General features: G+C 27.8%; 1 protein-coding gene and 2 non-coding genes across 3 annotated transcripts; all 3 read left to right on the top strand.

The window, feature by feature from the left end:
- Nucleotides 1-10397: 10397 nt before the first annotated feature.
- LOC110601002 (NAC domain-containing protein 71) lies at nt 10398-12714 on the top strand. Its single transcript, XM_021737970.2, has 5 exons — nt 10398-11138; nt 11268-11545; nt 11634-11954; nt 12041-12278; nt 12381-12714. The coding sequence occupies exons 1-5, from the start codon at nt 10982-10984 to the stop codon at nt 12470-12472; spliced, it is 1086 nt and encodes a 361-aa protein (XP_021593662.1). The 5' UTR covers nt 10398-10981; the 3' UTR covers nt 12473-12714.
- A 2222-nt stretch (nt 12715-14936) lies between these two features.
- TRNAC-GCA lies at nt 14937-15008 on the top strand. The gene has a single exon. It is a non-coding gene; the product is annotated as a tRNA-Cys (tRNA).
- Nucleotides 15009-17566: 2558 nt separating this feature from the next.
- Nucleotides 17567-17638, top strand: TRNAC-GCA. Its single transcript has one exon. It is a non-coding gene; the product is annotated as a tRNA-Cys (tRNA).
- Nucleotides 17639-17778: the final 140 nt, after the last annotated feature.

Below are 17778 nucleotides of genomic sequence, written 5' to 3'. Positions count from 1 at the left end.
ATAATAAAGCAGCAGATTTTGTAGCTAAATCTAATTCCAAAAGCAAGCTTGCTCATAACTTGCTGATTTGTTTGCCTCCAGAATTATCTTATATTTTGTTTTCTGATCTTTTAGTATACTACAAAGCTCCATGCTTTTTTTAAAAAAAAAAAAAAAAAAATCAATATTTTAAACTTTTTGCATTTCTTACATTGTTTGTATAGTGTGACACTTACCTGATGTAAGAATTGCTCCCTTATTCTAAAACCCATACACGTGCTATAATATATTTAAAAAAATAAAATAAATCGGAGAGTTTCTTCTGTATTTAGGATTACTAACTTATAAAACATTCTCAAAATAACTCAATTTTCATCAAACATTATCATTCATTTATCTATATCAATTCATAAAATTAAAACAACTTATTTCTAAATATTATAATTCTTTTAGAGATTAATTTATAAAATTAAAACAATTTATTTCAAATATATTTGGAATTTGATTTTATAAATATAAGGATTATTTATAAATAATTAAATATATGTTGTCAATTTTAAAATTTTATTTTTAAATAATTATAAAATATAAGGACTAATTTAAAAAATTCTAGAAACTTTATCTTAAATTTAATTAAATTTCAAGGACTATATTATTTAGATTAAAAATATATACTAAAGGTGCTTTTGTTATTTTTATTAAAATGAATAGCAAGTTAACTGGGACTATATTATTTAGATTAAAAATATATATTAAAGGTACTTTTGTTATTTTTATTAAAATGAATAGCGAGTTAATTGAGAATTTGATGATAGAGACTAATTTATAATTTTTTTTAAATATAAATAATTAAATTATAGATTTTTAAAAATATAAAGACTAAAAAGATATTTCATTAATCAAAGAGACTAAACTGAGTAATTTTAGCCTAATATAGTATAATCCTATAGAGAATGAACCTAAAATAAAAGACTTTGCATATATACGTGAAGACATTATTTATAGTGTATAATATAGTTATAGTAAATATATTAAAATATTTTTAGAGAAAAATGAGATAGACTAACTAATATATATATTTGATATTATACAATGATCCCTCAAAATATGTCATCAGCGGTCATTATAAGATATGATCACGTGACAAGAGTCTAGTAAGTCAATACGCGTTCCTTCCCGTGGAAAGAAAGATTTAGACACCGTAACACCTGGTTCTTCATCAAAACTCGTACTCTCTTAAACAGGTCGAGTCTTCACATAAAATTACTCTTAGTGAATATCATCCAGCAGATTTTCATAACGCCTATAATCACGAGATTCCATAGTAATTAACCTATATCAATCGAATTTTCAAGAGATGTCGTAATTAATTTTATCTTTTTACAGTATAAAAACTAATAATTACAGAGACAAAGATACACGATTCTTACACAACTACTCTTGAATAATTCTTTACATTCGTTTTGTTTTTTTCAGTTTACTGACTTGAGTATTGGAGTGACTGTCATGAGCGCCAACCATCTCACATTCTATTTCTTGTAAATTGACCAATCGCAGTACAATTCCGTTTTAGTCACATCAATGCTATAAGAAGTGAAAGACAAATCTAATATAATTGGATTGATATGATATGGAGCAATTAGTCTTAAATTTTACGGCAGACTTGGACCGACTTTAATTTTTGTTGCTGACGTTCGATGGAGCGATAACTTTTCGAAAATAAAATTTTGAGACGCACGACTTTTAAAAATGTAATGAGAGCTGAAGACCTGTCACAAAGTTTAAGACGAAAATTCAACCGTTTAGGGGTTAAATTTGTATTTAAATTATTTTTTGAATATTTTTAATTATAATTTTACATATTAGAGTTTTTTCTATTATAAATAGTCTTTTTTTTGCTATTTGAGATACTTTTCAACCTTTCAAGAATCTCAATAAGATTTTTTTTAACTTCTAGTCTCTCATTTCAATTATTTCGTCTTAACTAAATATTATTGGTTAAAACTACTAACAAAATCTAATCAGTTTTATATCAGATTAATTAATAAATAATTTAAATTTATAATTGATAATTTTATTAAAAAAATAATGAAAAATTAATGTCGGTAGATATAGTTTTATATTGTAAAAATAAACCACCTTAAAATTTTATGTTCTACTTTCATTATTTGTGAGTAGTTTTTATAAAATATTTTTATTTTAAATTCATATAAGTTAGATTTAAATAAAAATTTTCTCAATATCTCTAAATATGAGTTAGATAATAAAACTATTGCGAAAAATTATATGAGCTTAAAATAAAATTCAACTCGCAAAACACGAGATTAAATATTAAAATGATATTGTCTAATACTAAAATTACTCGTATTTTTCGAATAGTATAGTTTGACCATTACATCCAATGTATGAAATTAAGACTTACTCAATAAAGCATGTAATTATGGTCAAATCTTCATATGAACTAATCTTATCTGTTGTTGAATTTTTATTACATGGCATACCGACAATTAGATATATTAGTGATTAAGCCAATAATATTTTTTTTAAAATAAGCCCATGTGACATGAATTAAAGGTGTGTTATATGATTCAAATGTCTTATAGCAAATTAATGTTACTTTTCGATGTAAATAAGATGATTAGAGGAGACATATTTTGGTTGTTATGTGATTATTGTAAGGAGAAAAAAGCCCATATGTCTTCTCATTTCTTTTTCTCACTTTCCCTTTTTCTAATAGTGTTTGGTGGCTGCCTCTTGCTTTTTCTTTTACCTTCCAAATGACAAAATTATTACTAAGGTAGAATCAATCTCTCTTTTTTTATATATTTTTAGTTAATAATAAAAAATACATTTTAATTTAACCGAAATACTCCATCTTTTAATCTAACGAATCAAAAATAATATCACGAATATATCGTTGAATATATTCGATATCATTGAATAATAAGGACTTTTTTATTTTTTTCTATCTGTAATCTCTCTCTTATTATGAAAGATCAAACAATGGAGAATGAAGCCAAATGACTTTTTAAACTTTTTTTTTTTCTCTTTATGATCTTTTCTCAAAATCTATCTCCACAGTTCAAAAATCTTATTCTTACATCATCCATTGACGTGGGAAAGCAACTTGTCACGTCTCTCTCTCTCTTTCTTGGCAGTGCATAGTAATGGACCAATTTTCACCAACCCATTTCTCAAATGGCCACCCGTACTTTGTGGATTCAAAGTTGACTTTTTAATATTGAGGATCCCTAATAATATGTCAAGTTCTAAGCATTGGATCCATGAATATCATTTCCACCACTTTGAGGGATTTCAATTGGAACTATAGAGATAGCTAAAGGATCCATTCAGGCATATTGGAGTTGGTGATTACCTTTATTTTTTTAAAAAAAAATTACTTAAAAGAAAATTTTATAAATGGGATAAAAGAAAATGACCACTTGGACATTTTTGGCGACCAATTTAACACATCCTGACCCATGTTTGGGCTCTTGAGTGAAAGGGCAGTAGGAGCACCGTTGGTTTAAGAGTGGGTGTGAGTGGTGGTTAAGCTAGCTAGCCATGGTCCAAAATGGCACCAAGAGACAAAGGAACCGAAAGCATTAGACAAAAAACCCACGAGAGATAAGGACGTGGTCTCATTTTTCCAATAAACGAGATTTGCCAATATAATCTTCATATATATATCTCTTCCATTATGATTTACTCCAATTAAGACCCATCACCAATTTGCTTTGATCATTTCACATTTGATCCCAATTTCTTCTATGTTGTTAACCACCTCATTACCAAGACTTTGATAACCCTAATTCTTTTCTTCTTTTGGGTCAATTCTTAATTTTCATTTTTTTGGGAGAATTTTTTTCACTTATCATCATTATGGCCTTGCATTTGCTTTTCTCTTTTCTTTTTGGAATACTTAGGTTAAAAAAATTGGAAAGTGAATTTGAGAAGACTTAATTTCAAAGATGGAGATTTCTAAATTAATTAATTAATTAATTGATTTATACGTGTCGCATATATTTAAATATTCGATTTGATATATTTTTATTAAAATGAGTTTAAACGGCACATAATTGAATTTAAAATGGTTTTAAACTTAAAAGTTAAGACTCATAATAGATTCAGTTCATATTCATATTTTACATGTTGAGTATATTCATTATTTGAACTCATTTAAATAATTAATTTAATATAAAATATATATTTTACAATAATATTTATAAAATTTTTATATTTTTTTATTTAAAATCATAATTTAAATTTAAAAATAAAATTTTTTAATTATATATATACTTTAATTAAAATATATAAAATTAACTTGTGTAAATATTATTCGAATAATAATAATTAGATTTGAAATGAATTTAGATATTTTAAAATAAATTTCAATCGGATCTAAGAGAGTTTGAATAAGGTATTTATAAAAATCACTATATCCAATTTGATTAATATTATTAATAGATAAACCCTTCCTAAATCCTATTATTATTATTATTATTACTTGAATAACACTCAAACTCGTTTGATTTTATTTATTTTAATTAACAACTTGTATAAAAAATATTTTTATTAATAATTTTTATTTTAAAAATTAATTAATAAAAATTTACTACATAATTCGAAAAACTCATTAATTGATGACTTAATTTTAAAAAATATTAAAATATATCTGTGATTTTAAAAAATTTACTAATTAATAATTTTATTAAATTTAATTATTATTTTATTATTTAATTTTTCTAATAACTCATTAATTAATTTTTTAATATTGTAAAAGTATTTACTATTAATTTTCCTATTTTGAGAATATTTTAAATTTTTTCATTATATTTAACTATTAAAATTAACAAATAAACTAATTAGGAGACTTTCATAATATTTAACTATTAAAATTAACAAATAAACTAATTAAGAGATTTTTTAAATTTTTATTAATATTTTAATATATTTTTTAAAATTAAAAGACCAATTAATAAATTTTTCTATATCACAAAGATTAAATAATAATTTTTTCTTAAAAATTTATAAATTTAAGAGAAAATTATTATTTAATTCTAAATTATTATTTAATTCTTATAATATTAATCTCTCAATTTTAAAAAAATATATTAAAATATTATTAATATTTTAAAAATTTTACTAATCGGCCTCTTCGTTAATTTTAACCATTAAATATTATAAAAAAAATTAAAATATTTTTGATATAAAAAAAAGTAATCGATAAATAATTTTATAAAATTAAGACCAACTAATAAATTTTTTTTATTATAAGACTGAATAATAAATTTTTTTAAATATTATTATAAAATATATTTTTATATCAAATTAATTATTTACATAAATAAATTTGAATAATGGATAAATTTATATCAAATCTAAACCGTTTATTAAGAATTTAGTTGAAATTAAATATTTAAAATATCTAATCTATTGCCATCTTTAAATTTAAATATTAAAAATGTTAATCTGAGTTCAAATACAAATAGATTAATTTTTATAGTACCATACTTACATATATATATATAGCTATGGAACCTAGAAAATGAGAAGCCAAAGCCTCAGTTGCTAAAATCCTAGAGTTGGAAAACTGACCCCAAGAACTACAAGTTAGCAAGATGGCGGAGGTGAAAGCTTCGCGAAAACATTAGGCGGATATTAGCATTAGCATTGTACATTGGGTAACTTTGATTTAAAATTAAATTAAATTAAATATTAATATTTTAATATTTTTAAAAATTAAATTAAATTAATTTTAAATAAAAATTAATTTAAATTGAGTCAATTTAATTTAGTTCCATTCAATTTTTTCAGTTAAATTTTTAATAAATTTTTTATTTTTTATATTTTTATTTTTAATATTTTAAAATTTAATTAAAATATTTTAATTTTATTATAGTTTAATTTTTTTATATTATAAAATAATATACTATTATTCATTAATAGTTTAATTTAAATTTTATTAATTTTTTATGATAAAAATTAAATTAAATTAAAATAATTATTTTTTTAAAATAAAAATTAATTAAATTTTTTTTTTTTAAATCAAATGCCATTCACTCTACCTCAAAATCCAAGAACCAAATAAGGCCGACTTTTTTGCCCATGCAGAATGAAGAAGAAAAACTTTTCTCGCCTAAATTTGAGATAAACAAATTCTGGTGATTTTATTAAAAAAAAAATAATTTCACTTACTATTATTCAATTAAATTTCATGTTATTAAAAAGACATATATTAAAAGAAATTTCCTTTTAGGTATATGTACGGAGGATTACAATCCTTCAAAGACACCTCATGAAACTCTATGTATATTTTCTCACCCGGCTCTAATTATACTACTGCAACAAAGTTATTGGTGCAATTAAAGTATTCCAAACAGGGAAAGTGATAATAGAAAGAAATGAGAAAAACTTTAGTTTTTAGTTAAATAAAAATTAAATAATTTTTTTTAAAGAAAAAACTTTTTATTTTTCAAAATATAAAGTCAAATCCAATTTTTATATTTTTGATGTATTTTTATCTTTATACTATTATGAATCTATCCGAGGGGATCTTTTTGATACTAGAGTTTCCAACTACTCGTTAAGATCCATATGGCAACTCTAGAATGTCACCATTCACATTCCCACCTTGACCAACCCCAAATTGGTGAAGTTAAAGCTAAAATGACGATGAAAGGATCAAGAAACCCATAACAAGGACAGGGCAGAAGCAATTGGAGAGCTTAAAAGGGCATAGGCCAAATTGGGAAATGCATGGACTGGGAGAGAATAAGACCTCAATAACTCGCACATACTCCATAGTCCTGCTAGGGGCACAAAATCAAGAACCTTCCGTGAAATCTAATGCTACATGCTTGAAATATACAATATTACATAAGGTATTTCAATAGTTATATTTGGTTGCAATGTACGAATATTGCTTCAATATAATAAAGTTACTAAATAAAATTTTTAGTTATAATGCCACACATGCCTTAGCATTTCCATTCATTTAGAGTGAAAACTTAAATAAATATTATATAAGAAAGATATTGTGTCCAAATCCACCTTAAGTATACACAGGGGCGGAGGGAGGGTACGGCAAGGGGCACGTGCCGTACCGCCCCTTGCCGTACCGGCGACCGGAAAATACTTTGAAGGGAGATGAAGGTGCCGCAGCGGCACAGCCAGTGGTGCCGCAGCAGTGCGCAGCGGTGCCCTACCAAAGGGAAGCTCCTCCCTCCGCCCCTGAGTATACATGTTGGTACTTCTTACTAAAATCAATGTTTAAATACGAAATTGAGTTTATTAGTAAATATGAATACATTCATGAGATATATTCTTTTCAAAATGTATTGTACAAAATTTGCTTATGAATGAATTCCGAGAATGTAGAATATAAAATATATTTGTCAAAAGAAAGAAGAAGATCAGAGACAAGAGAAAAAAAAAGACATCAAAAAAAGGTTAAAGTTTCAGTATAGAAAAAAAATTACGATACAAAATAGATTAAAAATATAAATTTACATCGTTTAATTAGTATTCGACATTAGGGTTGAAGTCCAAGTATTGAAAAAATACGATAGTTAAAAGATATAAATTTCTTTATATTATTTATTTAGCACTTCATAATTAGTTTCTATTTATGTGACATGAAGCAGCCACCTAATGCAATACTTGATTGTAGATAAAAAAAGTTTTGATATCTTCTTTATTATTACTATTATTATTTTGGTTCTTTTTGTTTTAAATGGCAATCCAATAGATAACCTAAATTAATTCCCAATAAAAAAGGATAATATTTAAGATGTTTCAGATCTAAATTGACCTACCAATATGACCAATTTGAGAACTCCACATGTAAACCTAGGTGGAAATCTATTGGTTCCTTTTGGTTTCTCCCTTAAAATTTGGAAAAGAAAGAATTTTATAATGTCTACAAGTTTTTTATCCTAAAATTCTTGATGAGTTGGCATTGAAGAACCGTATCTTGTAGATTTCTCTAACATGAATCAACACCCTATGGGACCTTAAATCAATATTTTGATCCCAATTTCTTAAGGGTAAAAACTAAAAAGCTAGATGATAATTTAAATTATTTTTTACTTTTATTTTTATAATTAGTGCTAATCAAATTATTACCAAATCCATAATTCCACACCACATATCAAAACTTTACAAAAAAAATCTTAGTGGTATTGAAATTGTCTTTAAACTTATAAAATCTTAAGTTTAAATTTTAATCGGAGTCGATTATATTAAAGCAGACCAATTTTACTTATAAAAATATTTTAAATTATTAGTATGACTATTAATTAATTATTTTTAAAAATTTTTATTTTGAAAGTAAATTTTTTAATTGTATAAATAAAATTCTATTAAATAAAAAGAGATGTTATCCCAAACAGAAAAGCGATCGTGACTAATAAATTTTCTAGTCAAAATATGAACAATTAGAGTGGTATGATGATTAATTCATCTAACAGAAATATCAATTCTATAATCTAATAAAAATTTAAAATTATTCAAAATCAAAATAAATTTAGAAAAATCTAAATGTGAAAGACGGAAGAATTTAAACGCACTTATAAACAGTTTATAATAATTTTTAATAATATATATTAATATAATAACTTCAAAAGTTATTTTTTTTAATAACTTAAAAATATTATATTTTGAAATTATTATGTTAATATGCATCATCGTTATGAAACTCAAATTTTAAATTTATAAATTTTACTATATTTTTAGAAGCAAAATTCAAAAGTTCAAAACAAGCGACAAAATTAATTTTTTTGAACCAATTGAAATTTTATGGATAATAAAGCATACAGAAATAAAAAATATATAATATACCAATTAAATATATTTAAAACATGCATTTAAAAAAATAATTTCTCTAAAATTATTTATTTTTTAAAAAAATAAACTATTTTAGATGAAACTAGTTCCAAATATTATGTTTTAAAGAATATAGCTGGTCCCACGTGATGGGAATTAAGCGGTTGGTTCTCTTATGTCAATCGGACAAGTGTACTTCGCTGTTTTGCATTCTACATGTGAATTCACAAACCAAATTAAGGTCGAAGTTGCACTAAGGCGCGTTTGGTCCACTTCAAAAAAACAAAAAAACTCAGTAAGCACTTTTTGGGAGTCCTCTTTCTGAGGAGTGGGGCTCACAAGATGACGTAGTCACTTTCACAAAAGTTAAAAGTAAAGTGTTTTGTCTGATTCAGAATGACGTGGAGCGAGACTACGCCTCCAAGAAAACCCAAATTCCTCCAATCACTGCTTTCCTTTGCATAATCATTTTTGATATATTTACTATAGATTTGATTTTATATAAAAAATAAATTAAAATTAAATTTATATAAAAATGCATATATAAATAACAATTAATCATATATAAATTTCTCATTCTATCCACTTTTATCTATCACTTGTTAGAAATTATTTTATTTAATTAAAAATTATTTTTTTAATTATACTCTTTTATCTAAGTTAAATATATTAAGTGATAATCGCGGATTTCACCAGCCGATATAAAATGACAACTCTGATTCAAGGGTCAAAAGATTTTTTCAATGAACTGGCCAGGACCACACGACCTTGAGATCGGATCTCCTTTGGGTCTTAGTCTCCTCACATCTAGTTCGGTTCTAAGGTCTAGTAGGAGAAGGGACAACCGGCCCATCCATTCAGCAGAATTAAATTACCGTTTAGCGTGGAATAAACGTCTGACATTTTAGCACATACGTATCCTTATGATAAAAATATATGACCCAATAGTGACAAATCCGTTAGACGTAATTAGTAGACAAAAAAAAAATTACAAGAAAAGGAGTCTCACTAAATTTACTCATAAATCCTATTTTCTCTACATCTGAGATCATCATTAAGTATTTTTAAAATATCTTTAAATCTATATTATTGTTTTCCTATTTATCTTTTCAAGTGTTAAATTAATGGAGAAAAAATTATTACATTTAGAGTAATTATATAAAATAAAATGTAATTTAATCAAATTAAAAAATATTGCATTGCAATTCAGTTAATTTATATATATATATATATATATATATATAGGATTCGATATTTAAAATTTATTTACTCAATTAATTCAAATTCGCATAGAAAATTATCCATCAAGCGAAAAGCAATTTTTATTATATTATTTTACATTTTTTTAGATAATTTGGTTGGTTTAATTATTTTCAAAATAGTAAAAATGGACTAATAAGAGATTTTAATTTAAATTTAGCGGGAAGGAAAGAGCTAGTTTAGTAGGTGTGAAATGGGTTCAATGAGTGGGCCATTGATTGTAGAATTTTGTGCAAGCTTGGGACAAGCAATCTTTGCACTTTCGGTGTTGCAAAATTTGGTTCTCTTGCCCTCTCCAGAAATCCTCGGTATATATAACCCACTCTCTGCTCCTCTAGTTTTTACTCCTCTCTCTCATTTTCTCCCAATTTCATCTACACATCCCTATCATATTTTCTCTCTAAAGGGTCCCATCCATTCAAAATTTGCAGTTTTTGAATGCTTTTACCTTCTGGGTTTTGCAATAGGTTCCAGTTTTGGAAGTTCTAACCAGTTTCCCAGGAAAATTTTTCTTGTTTAATTAGATAGTTAATAGTGTAATTTAGATAATTTTGGTTTCTGGGTTACTGCCCAAATTTCAATTTTTATTTTCTAATCTTTAATTTGTGACTAAATTTTGGAGGGGATTGGTGGGGGGCAACAATTCTGAGCATAAGAAGTTCAAGTTTCAAGGAAAATGGTTATATTGTCCAATGGGTGCACTCTATGGAAGTTGTACCTGATTCTTGGCAAAAAATCTAGCGTTGATAAAAGCTTCTATTTTTGGATTTTTCAGATTTTCAATACGTACAGCCTTGGTACTTAGCAGCAAAATCTTCATTTCTCTGCTCTGTTTTTGGTTCGGTTTCCTCTGTTTTTGTTCTGTTTCTTTCACATTTTAGCCTTAAAGAGAACTAAAACTAGGCAGACTGAGATCATGGGAGGGGCTTCACTTCCACCAGGTTTTCGTTTCCATCCAACTGACGAGGAATTGGTCGGATATTACCTCCATAGAAAAGTTCAAGGCCTTGAAATCGAGCTTGAAGTGATTCCTGTGATCGATTTGTACAAATTCGATCCCTGGGACTTGCCAGGTAGTTCTCCCACCAATCTTCTTATTTGTTAATGGGTATTTTTATCAGTGGGAGCTGCAACTTTTTTCGTGTAAAAAGATTACTTTTTGAGGCTTGAGAAGTTCTGAATTTGAAGCTGTGAATTTGCAGAGAAGTCATTTCTTCCAAAGCGAGACATGGAGTGGTTCTTCTTCTGTCCAAGGGATCGAAAGTACCCAAATGGCTCAAGAACAAATCGAGCTACTAAAGCTGGCTACTGGAAAGCTACTGGTAAAGATAGAAAAGTTGTCTGTCAATCTGAGGTTACTGGATATAGAAAGACCTTAGTTTTCTATCGTGGACGAGCTCCTTTTGGGGACAGGACTGATTGGGTAATGCACGAATATCGTCTCTGTGACGATGTTTCTCAAGGATCATCAAGTTTTCAGGTGAGTAAACAAGCTTCACATCCTGTTCAGGAGCCTAAAACCAAGCAAGTTCATATCCTTACATGGTGGTTTTGTGTTTTATCTGCAGGGAGCTTTTGCTTTGTGTCGTGTTGTTAAGAAGAACGATCAAGGGCACAAGACAAGCGATTCACATGGAGAGCCGAAAACCAAGAACATTTGTAGCAGCTCAAACAATGGTGGGTTCACCTCAGCAGTAATCTCCAATGAGCACATGAGCGCCTCAGGGGACATTTCTCAAATAACTCACCTGCATAATGAGTGTCATCACTCAAGCCCCATTGCTTCTCCTTACCAACTCACAGCAGTGGCTGAATTTGAAACCCTTCCAATGGAAAACAATCCATCAAGCCTATGGGTTTCGCCTGATCTAATCCTTGATTCATCAAAGGTAATAAAATCAAGGGAAAATATAGATCATGGATTGATTGTTTCATTTGGGGATTTCTTGATAATCTTCTGCTTGTTCATTTGCAGGATTACCCACAAATACAAGAAGCTGCAAGTGGATACTTTCCACAGTATGAGTATCCAAGCTCAATGACACCATTTCAGCCATATGAACACAGAGAGTTCTCATCAAGTTCATCATACTCAAATTTTACTGGAGAATTTAAAACTGTTGATGATCTCAGTCGCATTGGATATATGTCACCTTACTCAGGACATGGAAACTACCTGGGATTCAGTGGAAATGAGGACATCCCTTATGAAGGTTATGATCAGACAAATTCATTAGGATATCCAAAGCATTTTTGAAAAAGAAAAGAGAAGATCAATGTAGCTCTTTTTTGGTCTTGTTGTTTTTGCAATGCAGGCCAATTTGCAGACAAGCAAGTGGAAGATGGAAGTTTTGGGGAATACGGAGGTCTTTGGTGTCAGGAAGACAACATGGTGGTTGTGATTTAAGGTTGTAGCATAACTATGAAAAGGGTCTCCAAGACAACGCCTTTTATTGTTTGTTCTTGGAAGGGAAAACAACAAAATAGAATAAATTGTAAAGCTCCTTCCTTGTTTATTAAGTTGAATTGGCTTTGGTTTGGTTCAATGGACTCTCTGTGTTGTGTTGGGTTAATGGAACTGGTTTTTGATTCTGTTAGCTTCTATCACCTGATCATGGCAATCACTTTATTTGTGAATTTACACACTCCCACAGTTTGCAAGGATGTGAAAGTCTCATTTTTCAGCCTTTGAAAAAGGTTCTCAGTTTATCACCTTGGTTTTTGTGAGCCAAAGTACTGCTTAAATTATGCTGAAATTTTTCGAAATTCTGCTATTCACACTTAGAACTTATTTGGTTCAAATTTTTTATTTCACTTTGCAGGAGGTAATTTATTCATTTGGAGGTAAATAAGTTACTTCTCTTAAAGGGAAGGGAGTAAATTTTTTTTACGTTCGTGGGAAGTTTAGAGAAAATATCAACTAAACAAGTTGAATGTACTTGAAGTTCCTGAGTTAATTTAATTTCAACCAAACTTAGCCTTAAATCCAGCTGCAATAATAGAGAGCTTGAGCTGCATGATTCAAAAACCTCAACAGTCAACAGTGACTGAATAATAGAGAGCTTGAGCTGCATGATTCAAAAACCACAACAGTCAACAGTCATCTTCAGTCACTGTCCTTGTCAAATTTTGCTTGGAGTTGCAATATTCTGTCCAGATTTAAAGGTCACCATACAAAATAAGGCAAGCCCATTTGAGAAAGGTTACCTTTAGACATACACTTTCAACTTTTGGTTGGCTTTGGGTTCACTTTGGTGGGATCAACCAATTTGTATTTTACTGCAAATCCAATAAAGCAAATTCAAGCTATCTGTGGAAGATCGAATAGTTTTTATAATGATTTGAGAGCTCATAATTAGCTGGCATTGAATAACAAGTAACGCGTTTAAAATTAGCGGTTCGACACTTTTCTATTTAACTAGAAATGGAAGTTTGATTTTCACGAGTGGAATAAACACTCACTTAGAGTACTTAATTCCAATGAGCCGACACTGCGCGAATAAAATTTAATCTAAAACCTAATAAATTAACGTACTTGTGATTATATATTTAAGAATCAATGTCTCATCTGATAGTTTTAAAAATGCTTACAACACTTACATCAGCTTGAAGGAATTAATTTCCTATTTCCACATTATATTTGAGATCTAATCATAGTTTAGATTAACTCTATTTGTTTTGAAAAAAAAAAATTTCTCAAAGATCATTTTCTGAAATTCGAAAATATTTTTAATATCTCTTAACTTTTTAGAGGTGAATATCATTAACTTTTTTTAATTAAAATTAAATAATAAAAAATAATTTGTTATAATATATTTAATTTACTTTTCACCAAATAAATAGGTGTTGATCATTTCATTTTGCACTTAATCCTCAATGTCCATTTGATAATTTTAAAAGTACATGTTCAAATTAAAACTCTAGAAGTGACTTATTATTAAATTTGAATTAGGTCTAACTTACTCCAAAAATTATGGAAGAAGTGTCTAACCGACGTGGAATTCAACACATTTCTTCATGTCTAGAACTATATTAGATTATGACGTATTTATGGAATTATTAAATTTGAATTAGGTCTAACTTACTCCAAAAGTTATGGAAGAAGTGTCTAACCGACGTGGGATTCAACACATTTCTTCATGTCTAGAACTATACTAGATTATGACGTATTTATGGGAGGTCCAATATTGATGAGAGTTTCTGGTACCAGATTAAATTTGAATCAGGTCTAACTCCACCCAAAAGAAAAATAATATCTAAAATCTTATAAGAGCACGCTATCACCTTATAACGAGCACATTATCTCTATTTCAAGTCGATTTAGGATTAACACTTAACAATAAGAATATTTCTTTCAATCATGAAGGATGATCCAAATTCAATGACTTCCAAGAAATTTCCAGCCATTTAGCTTTTTGGCCATCAAAGATTGTCACGCATCATTTGCCCTGTGTGTGTGTTTTGCTTTAGTAAGAATTTTGAGAAAAGGGCTAACACTAATGAGACTTTCGGAAAGCTTTCCAAAAAGGCTAATTAAAGAGCTTATTGTCCATTGAAATGTTTGTTTATGCCACCCCTATCCATATTCTCTCAAAATGGATTCTGCAGCCACCCCACCCCTCAAATTCCTTCACCACACCCTACCTATTGGCCTTTGAGCTTGAAATAATCCTGTTGCTTTTAATAGTTTATAGAATTTTCCTTTACAGTAAGCCCCGCTTAGGCAAATAAAGCACAATATAGTCCCGCTTAGGAAAATAAAGCATAATATAAATACACTATTTATGTTAAAACAACATATACATCATCTGTCTTAAAAAGAAAGAACACAGATTCACCATCAGATCAGGTTTTGATAAAAGCAACAGTTAGGGTCCATAGCTCAGTGGTAGAGCATTTGACTGCAGATCAAGAGGTCACCGGTTCGAACCCGGTTGGGCCCTTCAGTTTAATATATTTTCTATTTTTCAATTTAGGATAGAAAAAGAAAGGCCTAAGCAATTCAACAATTTAATTTGAATTTCTCTAATTTAAATTGAGCTACTAATTTATTTTAATCGATGCTAAATTTAAAATAATTTAAATTTTTGAATAATTTATACAATTAAATATTTAATTAAGATTTAATTGAATAATTTGAATGACCTTACTTGAAAAGTGACTCACTTGAAATGGAATTAAAAAATTAAATGCTTTCATGAAATTAATATTTTATTTTTTGAAAACAATATTATAATTTAACATGGCTTGAATACTTTAAAATAATTAAAATTCTTTTTTTATACAATGGTACGTTGAAACAAGTCCGAATATAATTTCTATATAAAAACATGGATTTAATAGTTGATCTATTGAATATAAAATTTTAAAATTTTAAATTTATTTTAATCTAAAAATTTAAAAATTTAAAATTTTCTCCATATCATAGTTGATTTATTGAATAATAATTAGTTCTTATATTAAATAGTAAATAGAAAAAATTTATTATTTAAAATTCATTAATTGATTTTTCGATTTTAAAAAATATATTAAAATGTTTCAAAAATTTTAAAATTTTAATAATTAGTCCTTATATTAGTTTTATCCATTAACTATTTTACTATTTAGTTCTCGTGATATAAAAAAAACGCACTAATTTATCTCTTAATTTTATAAAAATATCTACTAATTATTTTATTCTTAATAAAAGTATTTTAGACTTTTTATTGCGAGGTTTAATAACTAAAATTAATAAATAGACTAAACTTTTAAAAAATTTAAAAATATTTTAATATATTTTCTAAAATCGAAAAATTTACTAATAAATTTCACTATAGTAGAGATTAAATAATAATTTTTCAATATATATATATGTGTTTGCTTTGGCAAGAATTTTGAGAAAAGGGATAACACTAATGAGACTTTAGGAATGCTTTCCAGAAAGGCTTATTGAGATTATTGTCTATTGAAATGTTGTTTATGCCACCCCTATTCATATTTCTCTCAAAATGGCCATCAAATTCCTTCACCACACGCTTACCTATCGGCATGCTTTTGAGGTTTAAATAAGTATGTTGCTTTAGTTTAGACTTGATTACAATCTGAGATCCAAAAGAAGGTAGGGTTTTGATCTGTGTGAGTGAGTTTAGTTTGAATGATTCACGCCTTTTTTTTTTCTTTTTTTTTTCTTATCCTTTAGTAACGCATAACCGCCACCCTGCTACAGTGCCACCTGTCGCTATCACATAGAGCCATACGTACGGACGTACTCACCTTTTTGCCATAGTCAGACAACCATTTAATTTCCATCTGACGCTCATGCTAATAGGGCCGTGGTATAACTGGGTCTGTTCCTCATTGATCCATCACGTCATGGAGGTTGGATTCTTCTTTGATGAGATCGGACTCTGGTGTGCCCGGTCTACCCAGATGTGATCTAAATTGTGTGATGATGGACCATCTTGCATGGTAGGCTCTAATGGATTTTCGGTCGGACTTTTCTATAAGAGCTCGACTATGGTCTGAGTGTTAGAAATCCAGTGGTCATCAAGACTTATTAGGAAAATGAAGCCCAACATAAATACACCATCTATATTAAAATAATATTTGCATCATCAATACAAATAAGTATCAGATGCAGTAGCTAAACTTATTGCAGTCTCAAGGAAAAAATTCAGGTTTAATCTTGGTGAATACATTTTATAAATCGGACAGTTATAAATTTTAAAAAGATTAATTTTTTCAGTTTATAAAATAAATATTGAAGAACATCTTGTTAAATTTAAAAACCATGAATCATTAGGAAACTACCAATCTCAGTGGTATGTTAAGGAACTTAATGTATAAAATATTCATTGGAATATCAACTTGGAGATTTATGTGAAAGGAAAATCTATTCTCATTAACCTTGATGTTAATGAATTTAGTTTAGGGTAAATTGGAGTTAATCAAAATTATGATAATTGATTTACATAAGAGGGCTTCAAACTTGAATTTTTGCTTTTGTTTTGCAATATTATTTAAAAATAGTTAAAGGGAGGAGTGATTAAGATTCTTATAAGTGGGATTTAATGTACTTCACACGCTTAAAACTACACTGGAGTGATATATTTACAGGGGACTAAATATCGATGGGAGACTTTAATACTATATTAAATTTGAATCAGATTTAATTCATCTCAAAATTTAACTCAAAGGAAGAGTGCTTAACACTGTTATAGGATCATATTCTAAATCGATTTGAAATTTAACGATAGAAGATGGCAATAACATAATTTCAATTTTTATGTAAGTGCCACCTCGAAAGAAAGCCTAGATTTTTAAAAAATAGACATTTTGTTCTTCAAAATTAAAAGTATAAAATATTATTTTTATTTTTTATAATTTATTAAAATTAATTATTTTATAAAATCAACTCTTGAGTTAAATAAACTATTAGTTAACGGGTTGTACTTGTACAGTTAAACAAACTAAGCAGGGGCATTTTAGTTAAATAAATGAAATTTGGCTTCGACTGCTGTGAGGGTCCATAGCTCAGTGGTAGAGCATTTGACTGCAGATCAAGAGGTCACCGGTTCGAACCCGGTTGGGCCCTTTAATGTAAATATTTTTATTTATATTTTAAATATTTATTTATTTTAATTGTATTTTTAATTTTTTTTTTTTTTTGAAATAGGGGTTGGGGGAGTCGAATCTTAGATTTTTCAAGACTACAGAATGCACTTTCCACCAGGC

This window comes from Manihot esculenta, chromosome 15, assembly GCF_001659605.2.
Source record: "Manihot esculenta cultivar AM560-2 chromosome 15, M.esculenta_v8, whole genome shotgun sequence".
Taxonomy (NCBI): domain Eukaryota; kingdom Viridiplantae; phylum Streptophyta; class Magnoliopsida; order Malpighiales; family Euphorbiaceae; genus Manihot; species Manihot esculenta.
This window is presented reverse-complemented; position numbering and strand designations above follow the sequence as displayed.

Coding starts and splice junctions, on each gene's coding strand:
- LOC110601002 (XM_021737970.2), top strand. CDS start 10,982: ATGGGAGGGGCTTCACTTCCACCAGGTTTTCGTTTCCATCCAACTGAC. Junction 11,546..11,633: donor AAGGATCATCAAGTTTTCAG/GTGAGTAAACAA, acceptor TTTTATCTGCAG/GGAGCTTTTGCTTTGTGTCG. Junction 11,955..12,040: donor TAATCCTTGATTCATCAAAG/GTAATAAAATCA, acceptor GTTCATTTGCAG/GATTACCCACAAATACAAGA.